Genomic DNA, 21235 nt, shown 5'->3' with positions numbered 1-21235 from the left:
TTTCCCTTCTGTTCAGTATACATAAGATGGGCCTTACAATATGATGGGCCGAATGGATCGCTATATTCCAATTTGGCCCATCTGGATGTCCAAACTGTGATGGGCTGTCATGCGTGTAGTTTAACTGGGCCGCCTGGCATTGAGCGCAAGGCCCAACAAGAGGATAGAAACCGGAAGGAATAAGACTTTGGGTCCCTCTATTTGTCGCCTAGTCCGATTTTCGTACCTTAACTGCAAAACGGTACGACCCGACCCCCAACTTTTGAAAACCGGGCAAACGAGGTCCCTCGGCGGTTTTGGCTGACGTGGCGCCTACGTGGCTTATCCATCCCACGTGGCATTGATGTGGCGCTGACGTGGCAATTATATGTCGGAAAAATAATAAAAATCGTGGGCCCACATGTCAGCCACAGGAAAAATAATTTAAAAATGGTGGGTCCCACATGTCAGCTTAAAAAAATATGGTGGGGCCCACGTGGGCCCCATATGTCATTCTCAAATGACCGAATCCAATCCTCTTCTTCCTCCTCTCTCCGGCTCTCCCCAATCCCCATCTCTCTGCTCCCTCCTCTCGCCGGGCGGCGTCCAGCACGGCGGGCGGTGCGGCGGCGGCAGGATTGAAACAGCAGCACCAGAACTGCTTCACTGGGTTATGTTGCGATCGCCTAATAACCAAACTGAAATCACAGCAGCAAGGTTCAAATCACCGCAATGCAAACACAGACAAGCAATTCATGAGGCGATTCTCCACTGCTTCATCACAGATGCTCAAATCCAACCGAGGAACTCCAAGTTAGTTCAAAGTTCAAACCAATTCCCTTCCTCCAATACACCGAACTTCCGTCCAGAAACACACGCGCACATCGAAACCACACTCGATTAAGAACAAGGCACGCAGAATCCGAACCAATTTCAAAAGTTCAAGAGCTCCGGAGTTAACTCAAATTCGCCACCTCGAACTCGAAGCCACGCGCGCACGGGGAGCAGAGCGAATCACTTACCAGTTGAAGTGAGGGCGACGGCGAGCGAGGAAGGAGGCACACGGAAGCCTACACGCCCGGAGCGGTGCCTCGCACGGACCGCACACGGATGGCTGACGCACAGGGAGCGGCGCCGGCGGGAGAGGAGGGAGCGACGCACGCGCGCTCGCCGGTTGAGCTCGCCTAGCCATCCACCGCCCTTCTAGCTCGCCGGCAGGAGAGGAGGGAGCTCGGCATGGCTCTAGCTCCTTCGTTCCTCTTCTCCTTTCCCATACGCGCGTGCCCGGGAGGGAGTGAGGCGAGTACGAGCCACCGCCGCCGCTGCTGTTGCCGCTGTCGTGGCGGAGGAGGGAGAAGAAGCCGAGGGTGGCCTAGCCGAGGGCGGAGGCCGAGCCGGGGGAGGAGGCGAGGGCGCGGAGCGTGGTGTTGAGCATGAAGGAATTGGGGGCGCAGGGGAGGGAGGAAAGGAGGCGGAGCACGGCGTCGGGAGGGGAGAGCGCGGCGTAGGCGGCTTGTGGAGCGGCGGTGAGAGGCTCTCGGCGATGCCGTCCCGGCGCGCGTGGAGGGCGTCCGGGTGGTCGGTGGCGGCGACACGGATGGCGGCGTCGATGGCGTCTTCCAGGGCGTCGCCGCGCTACTCGCCTTCACGCGGACAGGCGGCGCTCCGGTCGGGGGGCGGCGCCGACCACGCCCGCCGCCGCCGCCGGAGCTCGCCTGCTCCGACGCCCACCCGCGCCGTCCTCTGCCCGGAAGGAGAGAGAGAGGGGAAAGGGAAGAAGAGAGAGAAGGGAGAGGGAAGAAGAGAGGAGTGAGGCTGGCATGTGGGGCCCACATGGGCCCCACCATTTCAATTTTTTTTGCAGCTGACATGTGGGGCCACGCTTTTTATTATTTTTATAAGATATAATTGCCACGTAAGCGCCATGTCATTGTCATGTGGGACGGAGATATAGTCAAACAAACCGCGTATGTGCCACGTCAGCCAAAACCGCCGAGGGACCACGTTTGCCCGGTTTTCGTAAATTAGGGGATGGGTCATACCCCGGTCAAAGGACGAAATTCGGACTGAGCAACAAATAGAGGGACCCAAAATGAACTTATTTCAAACCGGAAGGAAACGTCTCGGTTTCCAATCCAATCCAGCCCACTTAAATACTCTGCGTCTTCCTTCTCTTCATCTCTTCCCTCGCGCTCTCTCTCTTCTTTCCCTCGGCCGCGCGGCCGCGCCGCGGGGGTTCTAGAAGGTTCCGGAAGGTGTGGAGTCTCGGTGCCCTCGTCGCTCGCCTCCTTCCTCCAGGCGTCCGCCGCCGCCGGCATACTTGAGGTCAGTCCCTCCACTCGCGTGCGCGAATCAAGGCGCCGAGATCACGAGAGTACTCCTCCTAATCGCCTCGGTTTCGTCAGCCCTTACGGCGGATTGATGACTTGGTTGAATCGAATTCCTTTTTCGGTTTTTTTGCGAGGGGATAACCGGAGCGGCGGTAGATTTTGGTTGCCTAGACGAGGCCGTCACTGTAGATTCGTCTGTTCTCGTGCAGGTCTTTGCTGATTTGTTGCATCTGTCTGCTCTTGTGCAGGTGTTCGCCTAAATAATTAGGAGAAATAGAATGGATTCTTCCGCCGGTGATCCTGGCGATGGCGTTCCGTCCAAAAGGGCGAGGACGGAGAGGGATCCCTACAGAGTCGAGACGATGGAATTTTTGGTACTTGTCAAGTCAGAGCTTCCTGACGACGTATACAGCCATTTCGTCCGATCTATGATCAAGATAAGGAGGCAGAGGTATCAATCACTATATCCTCTCATCTACTCGGCTGTGAGTTTTGATGACTGATGATAAAGAATCCTGATCCTGAATTCAGGAACATGTCGATTGAAAAATGCAAAGAAATTATTCTCGAGATATTGGACGGCCAACCTGAAGCCATACAGGTCTTCGAGCACTTCATCCAAGGATATAGCCCTTGCAGAGCAAAGATGCGTAGCAAGGCACACAATTTCGTTGAGAGAGTGAAGGTGCCCAAAGAAACCCGCTTTGCTTGCTCCCTCCTTGTGTGGTGTGGGTGCTCGTTTGGTACCAATTGTTGTTAACTTGACCTTATACCTGCAGGCATGTCCTGATATCAGCCGCGAAGATTTCCATGCTTTGCTGAACGTTCTTGCTAAATATTATAAGAACGAAATCAAGACCAGCGAAGAAGTTCTCGAAAAGGTGTTCATTCTTCAATAATGGCTTGACAAAATAATTGCAAAGGCCCTGATTTCACAATGATTTACTTGCAGGTTGAGAGAATCATAGGTAACTATCCCGAGTTCCTAGAAGAGTTCAAAATTTTTGTGCCTCACCACCTAAGGGCTCATCTGCCAAATGAGAAATCTTGCACAAGTCCAAAGAGTAGTCGAGTCAGCGAGGTATACATTACATGCTTCGCATAACATATGCTAAGGCCTAACTGCTAATGATCATTCCTCGTATATCTTATAACATGTTGGTGAACAATTATTTTATAAATAATTTATTGAACTCAGTATCACTAGCTCACTGCTTTCAGTAAAATTTTCTATTCTGAGCGCATGTGCCATCATCAGTTTATCAAATTTCCTTTGCAGACGTTTGTGAGTTTTACTCTAGATGCTATGAATAAATTGGATGGTCTCCGAGTAAAAGCAACCAATGGAAGAAACCAAGCGACTCCATTGAAGTATACTCAGGACCAAAACCAAAACCATGAAGGCAGAGGTTATAGTTTGAGGCATAAACAAACTAAGAGAACCACTGGCCTGATTGAAAATCCTAGAAAGCAAGGTGTGTGAAAGTTTTCTCTTAATTTGTTTATTCTCCAAATACAGGCGAGCCCTAGGTGCTTTGCTTTAACATCCTTCTCAGGAAATAATGAAGTTAGACACAAATAATGAACCCTTTCTTAATAACAGTCATACATGCCCAACTGTTTTCCTTTTTGCTAGAGAATGCACAAATGATTTGCGTATCTTTGCATTCACCTATTTCATGGTATCAGATGTTATTTCGAAGTATGCCCTAGCAATTGAGAGAAATTTGATAATTTGACACTTTCTTCGTCGCCAATTTGCTTTAATTGACTCTTGTGAGATGACATGTGTGACCATTTGAGGGAATAGAAGTGTGCCAGGGTGTCAAATAATCGAAGCCCACATCGTGGAGTGTCACTATCAAATTTCTCAGCAATTGAGTGCTACATTTGCTAGAGCTTATTTTCATATATGAAACCAGCATGGTGGCCCGCGCAGATTACGCGGCTAGCATCATTGTATTTTCTCTCATATAATAGTATAAATATATTCTCAATTTATTATTAAAATGACAACATAAATTTAAATTTTGTACTAACCAAACTACCAATGTGTAACAGTACATTCATATTGTATTGTATATACGTGATAGTTATTAATTATTTTTAATATCAAATTTTAGTTATTTCTAAATTGTATTCCCATATAGACTCTAGATTCGTCTTCCAATATTATTCCTTATTTTTTAATTCCGAATTTTCATTATTTGTAAATTGTACTTCCTCCATTTCACAATGTAAGTCATTCTAGCATTTCCCTCATTCATATTGATGTTAATGAATCTAGACATATATATCTATCTAGATTCGTTAATATCAATATGAATGTGGGAAATGCTAGAATGACTTACATTGTGAAACGGAAGGAGTATATATATAGACTCTAGGCTCTTCTTCCAATATTATTTATTTTTAATTCTGAATTTTATTATTTCTAATTGTATTTCTATGTGGACTCTAGACTCATCTTTTAATATTCTTTATTTTTTAATTTTGAATTTCAGTTGCTTCTAAATTGTATTCCTATATGGACTCTAGACTCTTCTTCCCATATTTTTTAATTATGAATTTTAGTTTTTTGTAAATTGTATTTCTATATGGACTTTAAACTCTACTTTTAATTTTATTATTATTATTATTCCGAATTTTAGTTAATTATAAATTCCTATATGGACTCTATAATCTTATTCTAATATTCTTTATTTTTTAATTCTTCATTTCAGTTATTTCTAAATTGTATTTATTTCTAAATTATATTTCTATATGGACTATATACTCTTCTTTCAATATTCTTTTTTAATTCCGACTTTTAGTTATTTCTAAATTGTATATCTATATGGACTCTAACCTAATTTTAATTTACTTTTTTTTAATTCCGAATTTTTATTAGTTCTAAATTGTATACCGGCATGGACTGTAGTCTTCTCTTCCAATATTCTTTATTTTTTAATTCCGAATTTCAGCTATCTCTAAATTGTATTTCTATATGGACTTTGTTTTTCTTTTTCTCCGATTAATATGATAATTTCTAGGCCGTGAGAGCGAACGTGGAGGCAAGTTACTAGATAATAAATTACAATTTACAGTCTCTAGGAGGAATGCACCTTAGAATTTTTTAAATGAAAAGGTTAAAAGTTGAATATATTGGTTCTTAAACCCTTTCGTGCTTCCTAAATTATCCTAAAAAGAAACTATGAGGACCGCTATTGTGAACCATTCAATTCAAATGTTGTACAGCATGATGTTCCGACTTCTGAGTACAACTGTTTTCCAACAGTTAGGTGTGTTGGTTTTTATATTATCTAGTTTCTTTCTATTGATGTGCACATGATACAATGTAACAACAGACAAATGCAGTATCATTTTGTGTGGCTAGCCACTTGTTTTTGTATTTTGTATATATTTAATTGAACCCCTTGTGTTGAAGTTATGTTTAATCATTTATGATAGGTGATGACAAATCACCTCATGCAGAAGATGATGAGGAACACAAGGCTGAACCTTTGCTTCAGTGGAGTACCTCACGAGAAAACGAATTACCCCTAAAAGTGGATCCTAGTAATTGCAAGCATTGCACTCCTAGCTATTGCCTGCTACCAAAGAATGTAAATTCCTACAAACGCACAAGTTTTCCATGTAAATCATTGGCATCTGTTCTAACATTCTCTTTCTTGATCTCAGTGTGTGACTCTCCAGTCAAGCTACCAAACTGAACTTGGAAGGTCTATTTTAAATGATTCTTTGGTTTCTGTTACATCTGGACGTGAGGATTGCTACAAGTTCAGAACTAAAAATCAATATGAAGAAAACATGTTTAAGTGTGAAGATGACTTGTAAGTACACAGATGTTAGTTTTTCAGATGCTTCAGCACTGTTTTCATTCTTTCAGCTATCAGCAAAAATTTGCCTGGTCACTGATAATCAATGAATGTTGTGTACTACTTTTTAGGTTTGAGAGTGACATGCTATTGCAGAGGTTTAGAGCAACTGCTGACTTTATTGAGGATCTTCAATATCGGTTTGGCAGCAATGTGAAAATTCAAGAACACCTAACTCGTAAGTATACTGTACTATGTAAATTTTTCGGAGCCAAAACTTTTCGAGTGGTTAGCTGAGTGTTACATTTTTTCCTTGTTTTTACATGTGCAGCTCTACATAAGAGGTGCATTGAACAGCTATATGATGATTCTGGCATTGACATGCTTGATGCTTTGTCAGAATCTGAGAACACCAGTTCTGCTCTTGCTGTTATACTTTCTCGTCTAAATCAGAAGATAGGAGATTTCTCCGAGGCACGATTATCCTTGAATAAAATGTGCCCAGATACTGTTGCCAATAATTACTACAGATCACTTGATCATTGTAGTCCCTCCTTCAAACAACTAGACATGGAAAGGATGAGCCCAAAAGGTACTTTTACTATTATGTACTGCTGAAGCTAGGTTCTGCGTTATAATTCATGGAAATTTTACCATTTTATTAGTTCGTTCTTACTCATTTCAGTATCTCTCTTGCAGCTTTGCTGGCAGAAGACAAACAAATCAGTCGGATCAAATCTCATACTGATATTCACATTCATGAGGACGTAGGCGTTATCATTAACTATGCATATAGTAGAAGTTGTTCTACTGAAGATAAGCCAATGATGAATTGGACAAAGTTAGTAAAGGCATTTGTTTCTGTGAAGTTTCAATGGCCAGACTTGAAGGATACAGTTTCTCGCAGAAACGTTTGTGAACATTGTGGGATGAGCAGAGATTTTCTCAATAATATTCCTGTTGCTGTGCTTACTAATGAGTTTGTTTTTTCTTCAAAGGTATATGTACTTACAACACTTTACTCTTAGAATTATGATGATTTCGTGTTTTGGATTTGCATAAATAGCTTCTGTCATGAAAGTTAATTGATGAACACTTACTTTCTCATCTTTATCAAGTAAAAGTAACTTGGGTGTTTGTACAGTTTTCCCCTTTTCCTTAATATACATCGGTCGGCATTCTTCGCCGTCCCGGCGAAAAAAAAAAGTAACTTGGGTGACTTGAAAGATAAATGTAAGTAAAGCTACATGATTTTTATTTTCCATTCAGGAAGTGGAAAGTCTAAGAGCCAAGTCCAATGAGTCTACTTCTTCGCTTGATCATTTTGACGCGGAGGTTGAGGAGGGTGAGTTCATACCAGATGTAGAAAATATACAGTTGCGTGTTCGATGTTTGCCTACCAATAATTCTATGCATAGTACCTATGGACATTGGAGTGGATCTGAAGAGCATAAATCATCAAGAGATGACTCCAACAATGAGGTTGGAAGTTCAGAATATTTTGGAAGAACATCTAAAGAATGTGATGCAAACAGAGGAATATCTTGTTGCACTCTGGCTGTGCTCTGCCGGCTTCTCCAGGTATTTCAGTATGTTCCTATTACATATTTTTGTTTGGATTGGCGACTTTTAATATGCCAGTGAGCACTGAGCAAGACAGCAAGCTACACAGTTCAACACAAATATGTATGCTCTTACTTTCAAAAAAATATTTATGTATGCTCTTACTTTGTTATACATGAAAGAGACGGCTTGCTCAATATGCATCACCATGATTGTTAATCTAATAGACAGCAGTATGATATTTCTTCTGGACAAACTATTGGCCTCTATACCTAATTATTGGCATTATGATCTTATTTTATTTTTAATTTATGTGGCAGGTTATGTACGAGAGACTACTAGTAGCTAAGAATCTTTCAGAAGGAGCAAGCACCCATGATTCATATGCACAGTAACGTCTAAGATTCTCACCTATTATCTATAAGTAGAATTATTCAAATTTCACCATTGAATATCTGTGTTTTAACAACAACTTTTTATTTTATTGAATGGTGTAGTTTCAAGGAGAAACTCTGCAGCCTGATTGATGGGTCTACTGACAATTGGAACTTTGAGCAGCACTGCTTGAAATTTCTTGGGCCCAACTCCTACGTACTATTTACTTTGGATAAGCTTATCGATCGTGTTATCAAGCAGGTAACTGAATTCCTTTGTGCAATGGTAAATTGGAAGTGCGGTTTAGCTTTTCTTGGTAACTTTGTTCATTAGTTCGTTCCAGACATTTGTTTAAAATTCACTTTTCTTCTTTCAGATTTGCAAGATATATCCAAGCCGTGAAGACAGCTCTGTCCTTCAGCGGCAAGAGAGGTCAAGAAGAACATTTAACATTTTGAAAGACCCAGCTTTGCCGGCAAGAAGAACAAACTCGTCCAAAGAGCTGTTGCATCATCAAAATGCAAGAGGCGTAAGTCTTCTACTCTAAAAACTTTACCTACTACCAGCAGCAAGCTACTAAGCACGCCCACTTTCATCTAGTTGTTGAGAACGTGTTTAGTCATGCATGCTTAGCCATGAGATGTGTCATGTGTGCAAATGTGAAATATTGGTGTCATGCATTTCCCCTTTTTCCACCTCGCAAAAGAAATACATTTCCTCTGCGTTTCACTGAATTTATCAGATATTCACAACTGTTGCATGTGTCTTTTTTTCCCTTGTTGCGATATTCCAATTCAGACATCAATTGAGTTGCCGAAGCAAGGTCGTGAGGAAGCAAAAGGAGGTTGTGAGTCCCATGGTGACACTGGAAAAATGAAACAGAACCATTTTCAGAGAAGGTAAGGATCCTTTGACAGAATGATTAGAATTCCTTATTGGTTCCAGCTATTTCGACATTATAGATGTCTTTTACAGGAAAAAACGCGCTTTGGAGAACGGTCCACCGAGTTTTTCTCAGCCTGGCTCAGGGAATCAAGCTCATAATTGAACATGTAGTTATATGCAGCCCTGCAGAAGGCTATAGATTTGCAAGGATCTTTCAACACAAAATGTGCACGGCACAACAGCTATTTGAGGATATCTGGAGGGAAGCAGAAATTTTCATGGAGAAGCAGGACACAGCATAACCAGCCCTAGGGAGAGGTTCTGCCTAGGCAGAGAGCTCTGCAACCTCCCGCTCTCCTGTAGTAACTCTCTATCTTCTCAACCTGGGTAGCGGACTTGGCCAAAGCCCTGTAAATTGATCCTTTTGGGCTAGTTCTCCAAACCCTGTAACTTTGTAAATCTGTACATACACCCCCCCCCCCCCCCCTCTATAGATCTAGTGAATGTACATGGCGTGATGTATTGTGACACATAAATTATTTCAGAAAAATAAAAAGCAGATGCCTCTAAGTTTTCATATAGCTTGTGAAACAGACGAAAACAGAGCCCCACATCCCTTATCTCCAGGCATTCCATTCATCATCAATATATATATATTTACAGTGTTGCATCATGATATATGGCTGTGATTAGATCCAGAGGTGTCAAGTTTTGATGTGTCACATCGAATATACGGACACACATTTAAAGTATTAAACGTAGTCTAATAATGAATCCGCCTGTAAACCGCGACACGAATTTATTAAGCCTAATTAATCCGGTATTAGCAAATGTTTACTGTAGCACCATATTGTCAAATCATGGCGCAATTAGACTTAAAAGATTTGTCTCGCAATTTACACGCAATCTGTGTAATTAGTTATTTTTTCGTCTATATTTAATACTCCATGCATGTGTCCAAATATCCGATCTGACAGCGTGTAGAATTTTGCCAGGGGATCTAAATAGGGCCTATAATTATATGTGAGAAAAGGGGAAATTGGTGGGGGGGGTAGATCGAAGGGTATGAATTTGAAGTCGGGAGAGCGGGGCAAGTCGAAGAAGGCATGTCGGACGAGGCTTTTCCTTGAACCGAAACTCTGAGAGGGAGCATTCCCCAAGATCAAGTGCGGGCTCCAAAAACTTGTTGTCACGGAGATGGTAAAGGCCAGCAGCATGTTGGGTATTAAGTTTCTTGTCATGGGCGGACTCGCACACCACCATCACATCATCCCTCTCCTCTACACACACGAACCTAGCCGTCCAAATGCTACAGTGTACCAGCATCCGTACAGGCCGTGGTCCTGCTCCAGCACCAGGAGGCCGTCGCAGGATCCCACCAGCATCTCGGGCGGCCAGGAAGTAGGGGCAGCTTGTGATCCGCCGCCAACTCCGGCAGACGGCGCGGTACCGGACCACCGACTTGGACGGCAGACGGAGCAGGATCTCGCTCATCACATCGTCCATCATCACTTTCAACCGATCGATATATCTTCCTTCAATTCGCTACCGCTATTTGGATACACGTATCACATCGATCGTAACGTCCATCCTACATATATAACGCTGCAACGCTCTCATGAGTCGGATGCGGTTATGAGGCGGCGATCCGAGTCCAATTGCTGGGGAGAGGGAGAGGGGGTGGGCCGTGCTAATGTGGCTGGTAGGGTGCCACGTCAACGAAATCAGATTATCCGGTTTTGTATACTCTCTCCGTCCCGTTGACTCTTTTAAACATGTTTGACCATTCATCTTATTCAAAAAAAATTTAAGTAATTATTAATTCCTTTTCTTCTTAAATATACATTTATGTATACGTATAGTTTTACATATTTCACAAAAGTTTTAAACATTTATGTATACGAACAGTCAAACATGCTTTAAAAAGTCAATGGCCCCAAATATTTAGGGACGGAGGGAGTATAGTTTAGGGGTGAATATTTCTGGTATTGAGGATAATGGATGTCAAACAAACTTGGTGTAAAGTTGAGGGACACGAGGTAAACTTACTATTCATCGGGTCCAACTCGATCGGCCCATCAGAATTTGGAAATCAGCCCAACTGAAACTAACTAACCGCACCAACGCGTTGGGCTGAATCGGCTAAGAAGAAAGCCCGTGCTTTCAAAATGCTTGGTGTATTGTTTGATGGATCGAACGTTATTCATGCTATCGGCATGCCAATGCAAGCAAAACCTCGAACCATCATCAATCACTTCACTTGCCATGCAAATCGCATGCTCTCCTGCAATCCCGCAAGTGTACGGTTAATAATTCGGATCGGATCGGTACGGATGCCTATCTAACGCCAATTGCGTGCCACGTGTCAGTCAAATGACCAATAATTATTAATTTGTGAGTACAGTTCCCTCCATTTTAAAATATAAGTATCTTGAAGCTATATACGGATATTAAAAGCTAGGTACAAATTGATGTTTGGTTGATAAAAGAAAGTAAGTGAAAAATTAAATGTAAAATGGTTGTAGTTAGTTGAGACGAGCGGTAGAGAACTTGAGTGGTACAAACATATTTATTTTGATTTATTTGTTTGAAAAAGAAGGCAAAAGAATTATCTTTTATATTGATAGAGTTAGGAGATCCTCAAATATGTACATCATTTGAGAGTTAGAGTCGGCCCTAACAAAAGAGGGAAAAGAGTTAATCTCCTTTCACAACTCCCAGGAGACTAGGATAATCATCGACTTGAGTACTTTCTTTGGCATGTTTTGCACGGAGGTGGTTTTCACCCACCACTGCTACATTGTTGTACAGTTCGTCAACTCTATTGGTTTGTTATGTAGCTGCGATCATGTGCTTATGGCGTCCTAGATCCTCTTAGAGAGGCGGTAATGAGCGAGTAATAGACTTGGTTTTGTCAATTTCTGGTTTTACAGTCTACTATCCAGACTGTTTTGGATGATTATTTTGGAAAATGCTATAGACATGGCAAAATTAATTTATTTTGTGACGGAAAAGAGTAAAACTGAGCAGACGGCTGTGCATGCATTTCGGAGCTCCAGTAAGCTCTCCACCCTGGCTTGTCCATTTTTTGGCCCCACGTAATTAAGCCAAAACTAGCTAGATTGTCTCTGCACCTCAAGCTAGCTAGCACCACTTTAATTAATCAGGTTAATTGTATGTGTTTTTTTTTAGCCATAGGTCGTGTATATAAGGGCGGCCATGGCCAATCTGAATCCGTGCTCTGCCTCTCCATTATTCCGACTCTCGTAAGATTAAGGGGGGAGGAATTGGAGGGCAGAGGCCGCCATTTTAATCAGTGGAAATAAAATCCACGCATTTTATATATTTAATTTAACCCCCAATTTTAACTTAGCAGCACACTAGCTAGCTAGCTGCTAAGTTAACTATTTGATCAGGTTACAGTTGCTGGCCTGACAGTTAATTAATCTCTTGCTGGTTGATTAGTTGCTATCAGCTACACGCTCTCGCTAGCTGCCACTGTACTAATACATACTCCCATCTATTCGCCTGAGAAAATATCGAAAAGTAGCAGCAAAGAGGAGCAGGCAAGATGGTGATGAACCCTGACGCCGTCCGCAATGTCGTTGGAATCATCGGTACGTCGTCTCGAATTGAACCTGCTTGTAGATGCGTCATATATATATATATATATATATATATATATATATATATATATATATATATATATATATATATATATATATATATATATATATATATATATATATTGATCGAACATTAGTAATTGACTAATAATTGATTAATTGTACTAGGTAACTTGATATCGTTCGGGTTGTTCTTGTCGCCATTGCCGACGTTCGTGACGATCGTGAAGAAGAAGGACGTGGAGGAGTTCGTGCCGGATCCGTACCTGGCGACGTTCCTCAACTGCGCGCTGTGGGTGTTCTACGGCCTACCCTTCATCCACCCCAACAGCATCCTCGTCGTCACCATCAACGGCACCGGACTCCTCATCGAGATCGCCTACCTCGCCATCTACTTCGCCTACGCCCCCAAGCCCAAGCGGTGCAGGATGCTCGGCGTCCTCACCGTGGAGCTCGTCTTCCTCGCCGCCGTCGCCGCCGGCGTGCTCCTCGGCGCCCACACCTACGACAAGCGCTCGCTCATCGTTGGCACCCTCTGCGTCTTCTTCGGCACCCTCATGTACGCCGCGCCGCTCACCATCATGGTATGTGTATATATATCTGTCGATTATTAATTTTTTGCATGAATCTGATCTGATGATTAATTATTTGATTTATATGTGTGTGGCAAAATGATGTAATTACTACATGGAATGAATGTAGAAACAAGTGATCGCGACAAAGAGCGTGGAGTACATGCCCTTCACGTTGTCGCTGGTGAGCTTCATCAACGGCATATGCTGGACAATATACGCGTTCATCCGCTTTGACATCCTCATCACGGTATACATATTATGCATGCATATATATATATATGCTTTCAATTATCTCATAAATAATTACTAGGATCAGTAAGTAGTATAGTTGTTATTATAATCATAGAGTAATTCTAGCTAATAGTACTATATATTAATGTATCATAATTAATAAATAAATAGATACCGAACGGCATGGGGACGCTGCTGGGCGCGGCGCAGTTGATCCTCTACTTCTGCTACTACGACGGGTCGACGGCCAAGAACAAGGGCGCCCTCGAGCTGCCCAAGGACGGCGACTCCTCCGCTGTGTAGCTACATATGCTATATATCTTGCCATGCAAAGAACCACAAGATCGAAGCTAACACAAACCATGCAGCATATATGCACATCACACATGCAGTATCACAACGTACGCATGCTTGGATCTGCACGCACCACGCGCGCGTGCATGTAACTGTGACGGGTTATAATCGATCTGTTGGATGGATATGGATCATGGATGCAGGCAATGCAGCTGCTCTTCTGTTTGGACCCACTGAATTCGCCCGTGCATGCAGGCAGCTTCTTTGTGTGTGTACATATCCAACTATGCAAGAGGCAGGTATATGTGAGCAAAAGGCCCCCAAATGCAATGAGATCGATACACATGTTTGACTGTTCGTCTTATTCAAAAACTTATATAAAATATGTAAAACTATATACATACATATAAGTATATTTAACGATGAACCAAATGATAAGAAAAAAAAATAATAATTACTTAAATTTTTTAATAAGACGAACGATCAAACATATTTAAAAAAATCAACTACGTTAAATATTTAGAAATGGATCGAGGGAGTAGGTTGTTAAGCTTTGGATGAGCTGGGGCGGCCTCGCTCTTGTAATGCATGAGGGAGGCTAATTAAACTGAAGGGTACGGTGCATGCACATGTATAAAGCAACTAATGCAGAATATATCATCGGTGACAAAAATACTAATTGAAGGCAATTAAACGCATGAAGCTAGAGCTAGATGCATGGCATGGTGATACATTCAGAGTACGCCATCGTCACAAGTGGAGGTGGAGGTGATGTAGCTTGCCTCGGAGGTGGCGGCGCCGAGGCTATCGGAGGAGCAGCAGGAGGAGAGGGAGGAGGCGGATCGCGGGGCGGCCATGCGGCGGCCGAAGCTGTCGTAGTGGACGGCGCCGTCGAAGTCCAGTGGCTGGCACCGCTCCCCCATCAGGATCGTCCGCTGCCAGATGGCCTCGCCGCCGCCGCCGTCCTGCTTGGCCGGCGCGGACCTCCCGCCACCGTAGCAGCGGCGGTCGAGGAGGAGGAGGCGGCGGCTGACGCGCGAGAGGCCGCGGCCGCACAAGGCGACGAGGCTGCTCAGCCTGCCCACGACGTCGTGGTGGTGGTGGTGGTGCCGGTGGTCACTAGTGTAGGCGACGGCCATGGATGGAATTTACTACTATTAGCTGCAGCTGCAGTGGTGATTCACGAGGAGATGAAGATTAGCGCGCGCATGCCGCCGCGCCCGCGCGACGAAAGGTTCCACCGATTTAGTTGGAGTTGGAGTTGGAGGAACAAGTCAAAAGGCCGCGGCCCACTCGCGCGCGCACCGCAAAGGCCCAACTTACAAAAGCCCAATTCACTACGGCCTACTCGCCCGCAGGCCGCAGCCTCCCCCTTCTGGCCCGGATAGCGAGGGTTGGAGCAGAGCACCTGTAAATCTAACCTGACGATGTTACTTCTGCTGGGACATCCACAGCTGCAAAAATGCAGATTCTTCAGCAAGATGACATCCCACATTCTGACGTGCTGACTCCAATCAAACAACCTACTGTACGTACTACTAGTACTTCGTGTCAACAAGGCTGAGGGCACGTTTTTTTCTTTCTGGATGAGATGGATTGTTTTTTTCCTGATTTTTTTGCGATACAGCATGAGCCTCAATGCATGTTTGTCTTTTTCTTGGGTCTTCAGATTCAGGTAGCGCCCAGCTTTGTCAAATGGTACAGAACTTCACAGGTTTTCTGTTTATTCATGTGTCATACTCCTACATATACTTCACAGCATCAAAATGAAGATGCATATACGAAGAGCTACAATGGTGGTAGTAGATACGGACTGAAAAATTACACTTGGCTGAAGAGGAACGAACAGGTAGTAACAACTCATTTGATCGACGAAACAATGGAAGAATTACTAGATCAAGTCAAGAGAGGCTATAAACTGAAGAAATGGAGGACAAAAAAAAAAACAGAGTGAGAGAACTTCGCCACGAACGAACGAACGAAGCTGTTCATGCATCAATTTACCCTGACATGTGCTGCTGCATTACGACACCAGTAGAGAGAGTAGAGTGTTCACGGCGTCGTGCCTGCCGGCGGCGTCCCCCTCGACCGGTCCTCGCTCTCCTCCGTCGTTGTCCGCCCGTGGCCGCTGCCGATCTCCTCTATCATCTTGACCACGTCGGCGGTGTCCGGGCGGGCGTCCGGCGCGGTGGCGACGCACGCCATGGCCACCTGCAGCAGCGCCACCATCTCCTCCTCCGCGCTCCCGCCGAGCCGCACCAGCTCCACGTCGAACACCTCCGCGGTCCACTCCTCCCGCACCACCGACTGCACCCACCGCGGGAGGTCCACCGCTCCGTCGCCGTCCACGGACGCGTTCCCGGGTGACTTGCCGGTGAGGAGCTCCAGGAACAGCACCCCCAGCGAGTACACGTCGGACTTGAACGTCGGCCGCCGCGCGTCCACCAGCTCCGGCGCCCGGTACCCGCCGGCGTTGGGGCGCGCCGACAGCGGGGCGAAGAGCTGGTGGAGGCAGTAGTCGGAGAGCGCGGTGGCGTCGGGGTCCGGGCGGAGCAGGAGGTTGGACGACTTGAGGTTGCCGTGGGCGAGGCTGTGCGCGGCGTGCAAGTGCGCCACGCCGCGCGCGGCCGACAGCGCGGCGCGCATCCGCGCGTCCCAGTCCATCGTCCTCCTCCCGGTGCCCCGGCTCCCTGAGGTCAATTCACTGTCAGCCATTTCCAGCCACAAAACACAGAGCAGCAAAGCAATGCACAGTAAAACTAAATGTTGTATTAAATGTTGGTCAAAATGTTTTAAATCTGAAATCTTGAAATGAGTGAGCATCTTATATTGTGGGAAGAAGGGAGTGTTGTTTTAACACAATACGGACGCGCACACTTTTCATTATGAACATAAACAAGTACAATTTACAATTATGCTACAATTAGTTTTGCATGAAAATTTTTATCATTTCTGTGATTTCTACATGCTAGTTTTACAAGTGAAGTGATGAAAAGACAGTTCTTAAACGGGATAAAGATCGCATGAGCCTGTCTCTATCGGCTGAATTATTAGTGATACAGAATCGCGCCTCCAATTTTGTTTCCATTGGTGCATACACTACAGAGTAGTAAACCTGATTTTTTTTGGTAGGCACTACTACTGGACAGCAAGAAGGCAAGCATCTTCTATTATTGAAACCAGAATACAAAACCTGTACTCAGGTTGGTCGAGTTGGTAGAGAGAATGAGAGATTGGTTAGAGAAAGCCCAGCAAAAAAAAAAGTTAGAGAAATAATGGATTCTCTTTCGAAATTAAGAAGCAAAAAACTATGCCGTACGTGTTCGTGGACTTCTAAATATAACAATTGTGATGTAAAACACACAGATTATGCATGCTACATACGTTGCTTGTATGAAAGATCAACATGCTGGATAAGCTGTAGTAGGTAGTAATTAGCATACGCGTATGACAGAACATGTGACGTTTACAGTTAATAAAAAACCTTGACTTATTGAAAAAGAATATAACAACTAAGCAATCAGAGAAATCTCAGAATTAAGGATTTGGTACTAAATGCTTCGCTTGTGACAGGCAATTGACATTTGAGTGATACCCAAAATAAAGCAAAGTTGCCCTCTGGTAACTGATGAACAGCAGTAATTAAATTTTGCTACTACTTGCATAAAATCGAAAGAAACAAACTAGCATGGCCAGTCGTTCAGAAAATTTTAAAATTCAGGGCGGCATCATGGATAGCAGAAGATGGGTACTGAACCTTACATTTATCTTTCAATCCCTTTCGGATGATTTGGACATAAGCCATTTGGAATCTGAAGAACGCTGGTCAAATGCAAACGCTACCCTCTCAATCACTTTCCTAGGTTTGGAACCTCAAGCCCATGCGCCGCTGGAAAGAAGCTAGAGTCCACATCTCTTGTACATGCCCCTTGCTGACTACTCGTAGTTGTAGCATCTCGAATCATTGGATTGCACTGTGACTAATTATCTACAGCTTGACCCAAAATTCACCTTACACCTCCTACCAACCACCTCCTGAATTAGACTGAAGGTTTACTACTGAGGAAGTTTGCAGTGATGTTGATGCAAATCAAACGACGATGTTGTCTAAAACAATGCTTAACCTACACTCTACAGTGATATGTACTATGTGCCGTACTGTTGCTTTTGTTAGAGCAAACATACGTACCTCCATGCCATGAAACATTCTAAAGAAAAACCCCGTACCAAAGTAGCTGTACCGTTAAAGTAGTAGTAATAACTGAATATGTAGCTCCAAACAGTAATCGCCAACACAGAGAATGTTTCATGCGTGGAAATGTACTTGATAATTTTGCTCAATTGCTGGACTGCATTCTGAAGTACTAGCACGCACTTGGCCGACGAATTCAGTAGCTACAGTTTTCACCTGTTCGTAGTTGATATCGCAACAGCATCTCCGATCGAAATTGAAATCACAGACGACACTCGCTTGATGAGATTAGCATTGCGTGTATCGTACTCATAGTCAGTGTGTCGTGTGTGTAGGTGTGCCCCAATGGCTTTCGCTTTACAGCATGACACCCACACTGTTTATCGTACTATACTGCAATGCATATGCAGCGACAATTCCTAGCGTTTTAGTTGGACTGGAGTTGGGCGCGTACTTGCAAGCAAAAACCGCGCGAATTCCGGTCGAATGGAGGAGTGGTTAGAGCGACTGACCGTGGAGCGTGGCGGAGAGGCTGCCGGCGGGGAGGTAGTCGCAGACGAGGAGCTTCTCGTCCTTGGAGAAGTAGTAGCCTCGGACGGGGAGGAGGTTGCGGTGGTCCACCTTGCCCAGCGAGTCGAGGTGCGCCGAGAATTCTCGCCGCGACGCCGCCACCTCCTTGAGGCGCTTCACCACCACCGTGGCGCCCTCCTCCAGCACCGCCTTGTACGACGTCCCCACGCTCCCCTTCCCCAGCACCTCCGCCGACGCCCGCAGGAGCTCCTCCAGGTCGAAGCTGTACGCCGCCCCCTTCCCCACGAACACCAGCCGGCTCCTCTCCGCCGTCGCCGCCGCCGCCGCCAGAGCGATCTCCTTCGACGTCGACGACGTCACCTCGCCCAGCTCCCCCGACGCCGTCGACGGCGGCGTCAGGCCCCTCGCCGCCGCTGTTTTCCCGACCTCGCCGTTCGCCGCGCGGCGCCGGGAGGCCGCGGTGCAGACCACGAGTAGCACCAGGGCCAGCAGTGCCGCCGCCCCGCCGCCCACGGCAATGGCCGCGACCGCCGCGCCGGACAGCTTCTTCTTCTTCTTCTCGGACACTGGCACGGAACCGCCTCCGCTGCCTCGTCCATCCGTCGGCGTCGGCGCGCCAGCAGGAGACGGGAAGAAGGGCTCGCATGGGCGGCTCAGGGGCTTGCCGCAGAGCTGGAGGTTGCCGGCAAAGGACTCAGGCGGGAAGCGCGCGAGCGAGGCGGGGATGGAGCCGTTGAGCTGGTTGTAGGAGACGTTGAAGTCCTCGAGGAGCGGGAGAGTCAAGCTCGGGAGGCTGCCGGAGAAGCGGTTGCCGTCCAGGCGGAGCGAGCGGAGGTTGGCGAGGCCGTTGAGCGCGAAGGGGATGGCGCCGGTGAGGTTGTTGTGCGAGAGCGCGAGGTGCTGGAGCGCCGTGAGCTTGGCGACGTCGGGCGGGACGGAGCCGGAGAAGAGGTTGCCCTGGAGGAAGAGGGAGCGGAGGTCGGGGAGGGAGAAGAGGTCGCCGGGGACGTCGCCGAAGAGGCGGTTGGATCGGAGGGAGAGCACCCGGAGGCCGCGGAGCGCGCCGAGAGTGCCCTGCGGGACGCGGCCGATGAGGCCGACGCCGGGGAGGCGGAGCGCGACGACGGTGGCGTTGGCGGCATCGCAGGTGACGCCCACCCAGGCGCAGGCGGGCGTGGAGGCGTTCCAGGCGAGCGCCCGCTCGTGCGGCGTGCCGGCGAGGAAGGCACGCAGAGCCGAGCGCTCCTGCTGCGGCGGCTCGGCAACGGCGCAGCAGGCGACGGCGAGCGCGAGAAGCAGGAGGCGGAGCGCGGCCATGGGCATGGGTCAGTGTCGGAGTCGGAGTCATGGGTGGGAATATGAAGAGGGAGTTTTGGTTTTATTTATGCTTGGGATTGGGAATGGGAATGGGAATGGGAATTGGAGGATTGTACCGTGCCGTGCCAGATGGGACACGTCCTGCTTCCGTCCGTATCGCCTAAAATAAACGGCCCAGATCTTCTCTTTCTGGCCTCCACTGCTGTCTACTTCTACGTAGTAGGAATTTTAAACTCTCAAGATTTTTTTTAAGAAATAACAAGATATATTTACATTTATACACTTCCCATGTAACTTAAAATTCACTTTCGTAAGTTGTAAAAGGAAACATATTAAACTAAGTTAGTTAAACGTATATTTATAATAAAATTTGTTTTTTTTCACTGTAACATATAGAAGTTAAATTATACTCCTTCCGTCCCTAAATATAAGAGATTTTGATTGAATTGTCCACATTCATTCATATGATATACTACTACTACTATATCCAACAAAAAATCCCTTATATTTACAGACGGAATGAGTAACTTGTATATTTATGAAATGTTCATGTGATCTATCACATATTAATTTATATTTTTTTCATAGCTATTTAAGTGACATACAATGATATAAACAATGAGTGAACGTCCCTTCGAGAGTTTCAAATAATCCAGGCATTGTTTAGATTCCAATTTTTTTTTCTTCAAATTTCCAACTTTCCATCACATCGAACTTTCCTACACATACAACCTTTCAATTTTTCCGTCGCATCGTTCTAATTTCTTTAAACTTTCAATTTTAACGTGGAACTTCTGCTACTGTACACTAGAAACCGAGAGCAGTAGCAGTGAAGAATCTTCGACTGACATAAACCTCGAAGAAACAGAGCATGCAGAAAGAAAGCTGAGTACTCCTATTTTCTGGTCAAACAGTGTGATCGACTGACATTAGCGTCCTTTGCTAGTGATAGTTTACAGTGGATTAGGGGCTCAGCAGTCACCACTCGCCGCCGCCGACACAGACATAGAGAGGAATTACTGCTAAATGCTACTCCCTTCGTCCCATAATATTAGGCATTTTGAGTTTTTGCTTGCAACGTTTGACCAATCGTCTTATTCAATTTTTTTTAAAATTATTATTTATTTTATTTATGACGTACTTTATCATCTACAGTACTTTAAACACAACTTTTTATTTTTTATATTTATAATAAAAAATTGAATAAGACGAATAATCAAACGTTGCAAGTAAAAACTCAAAATCCCTTATATTGTGGGACGGAGGGAGTAATAAGGCGAATTGGAGCGCGGAAGGAGGAAGCAAAGTATCATCATGCCATCGACACTCGGAATCGCATTGCGTTCGATCATGAGGATCCGAATTGATGAGGCCTTACGAACGAATTGCGAGCACCTCGGATTCGATTTGTACGTGGATCACAAGCAATGGATCGAATGGACATGCATCATATACCTCCCCATCTCACTGAACATTTGCAACTGCGAACACGATGCCCCGCCCCGACGGCGCTTTGCTT

At 45.3% G+C, this 21235-nt stretch overlaps 5 protein-coding genes and 1 long non-coding RNA gene across 7 annotated transcripts; 2 read left to right on the top strand and 4 right to left on the bottom strand.

Moving 5' to 3' along the window:
• Positions 1–363: 363 nt before the first annotated feature.
• Positions 364–1781, bottom strand: LOC136356576 (uncharacterized). The gene is made up of 2 exons (XR_010741515.1): positions 1002–1781; positions 364–677 (listed from the first exon to the last, which is right to left on the bottom strand). It is a non-coding gene; the product is annotated as an uncharacterized lncRNA (long non-coding RNA).
• Positions 1782–2168: 387 nt separating this feature from the next.
• On the top strand, positions 2169–9527 carry LOC4339773 (paired amphipathic helix protein Sin3-like 6). 2 transcript variants are annotated; one of them, XM_015782278.3, is made up of 17 exons: positions 2169–2304; positions 2558–2760; positions 2841–2994; positions 3089–3190; positions 3262–3390; positions 3589–3784; positions 5784–5914; positions 5991–6142; positions 6259–6365; positions 6459–6719; positions 6827–7125; positions 7397–7708; positions 8011–8081; positions 8188–8326; positions 8442–8594; positions 8864–8964; positions 9041–9527. In XM_015782278.3, exons 2-17 carry the CDS (start codon positions 2588–2590, stop codon positions 9111–9113), a joined length of 2553 nt encoding a protein of 850 aa, XP_015637764.1. In that variant the 5' UTR covers positions 2169–2304; positions 2558–2587; the 3' UTR covers positions 9114–9527. The 2 variants fall into 2 exon arrangements, with proteins under 2 accessions (XP_015637764.1, XP_015637763.1); XM_015782277.3 differs by having other exon boundaries at positions 5760–5914.
• A 440-nt stretch (positions 9528–9967) lies between these two features.
• LOC136356500 (uncharacterized) lies at positions 9968–10506 on the bottom strand. Its single transcript, XM_066310497.1, has one exon. The coding sequence runs from the start codon at positions 10457–10459 to the stop codon at positions 9968–9970; it is 492 nt and encodes a 163-aa protein (XP_066166594.1). The 5' UTR covers positions 10460–10506.
• A 1680-nt stretch (positions 10507–12186) lies between these two features.
• Positions 12187–14040, top strand: LOC4339772 (bidirectional sugar transporter SWEET5-like). Its single transcript, NM_001420929.1, has 4 exons — positions 12187–12567; positions 12745–13160; positions 13279–13398; positions 13554–14040. Exons 1-4 carry the CDS (start codon positions 12522–12524, stop codon positions 13683–13685), a joined length of 714 nt encoding a protein of 237 aa, NP_001407858.1. The 5' UTR covers positions 12187–12521; the 3' UTR covers positions 13686–14040.
• Positions 14041–14410: 370 nt separating this feature from the next.
• On the bottom strand, positions 14411–14815 carry LOC136356702 (uncharacterized). The gene has a single exon (XM_066310949.1). It carries the CDS (start codon positions 14813–14815, stop codon positions 14411–14413), a length of 405 nt encoding a protein of 134 aa, XP_066167046.1.
• Positions 14816–15372: 557 nt separating this feature from the next.
• On the bottom strand, positions 15373–19977 carry LOC9268325 (probable inactive receptor kinase At2g26730). Its single transcript, XM_015784902.3, has 2 exons — positions 18381–19977; positions 15373–16366 (listed from the first exon to the last, which is right to left on the bottom strand). The coding sequence occupies exons 1-2, from the start codon at positions 19720–19722 to the stop codon at positions 15729–15731; spliced, it is 1980 nt and encodes a 659-aa protein (XP_015640388.1). The 5' UTR covers positions 19723–19977; the 3' UTR covers positions 15373–15728.
• Between the last annotated feature and the right edge of the window lie 1258 nt (positions 19978–21235).

Source organism: Oryza sativa, chromosome 5, assembly GCF_034140825.1.
Source record: "Oryza sativa Japonica Group chromosome 5, ASM3414082v1".
NCBI lineage: Eukaryota > Viridiplantae > Streptophyta > Magnoliopsida > Poales > Poaceae > Oryza > Oryza sativa.
This window is presented reverse-complemented; position numbering and strand designations above follow the sequence as displayed.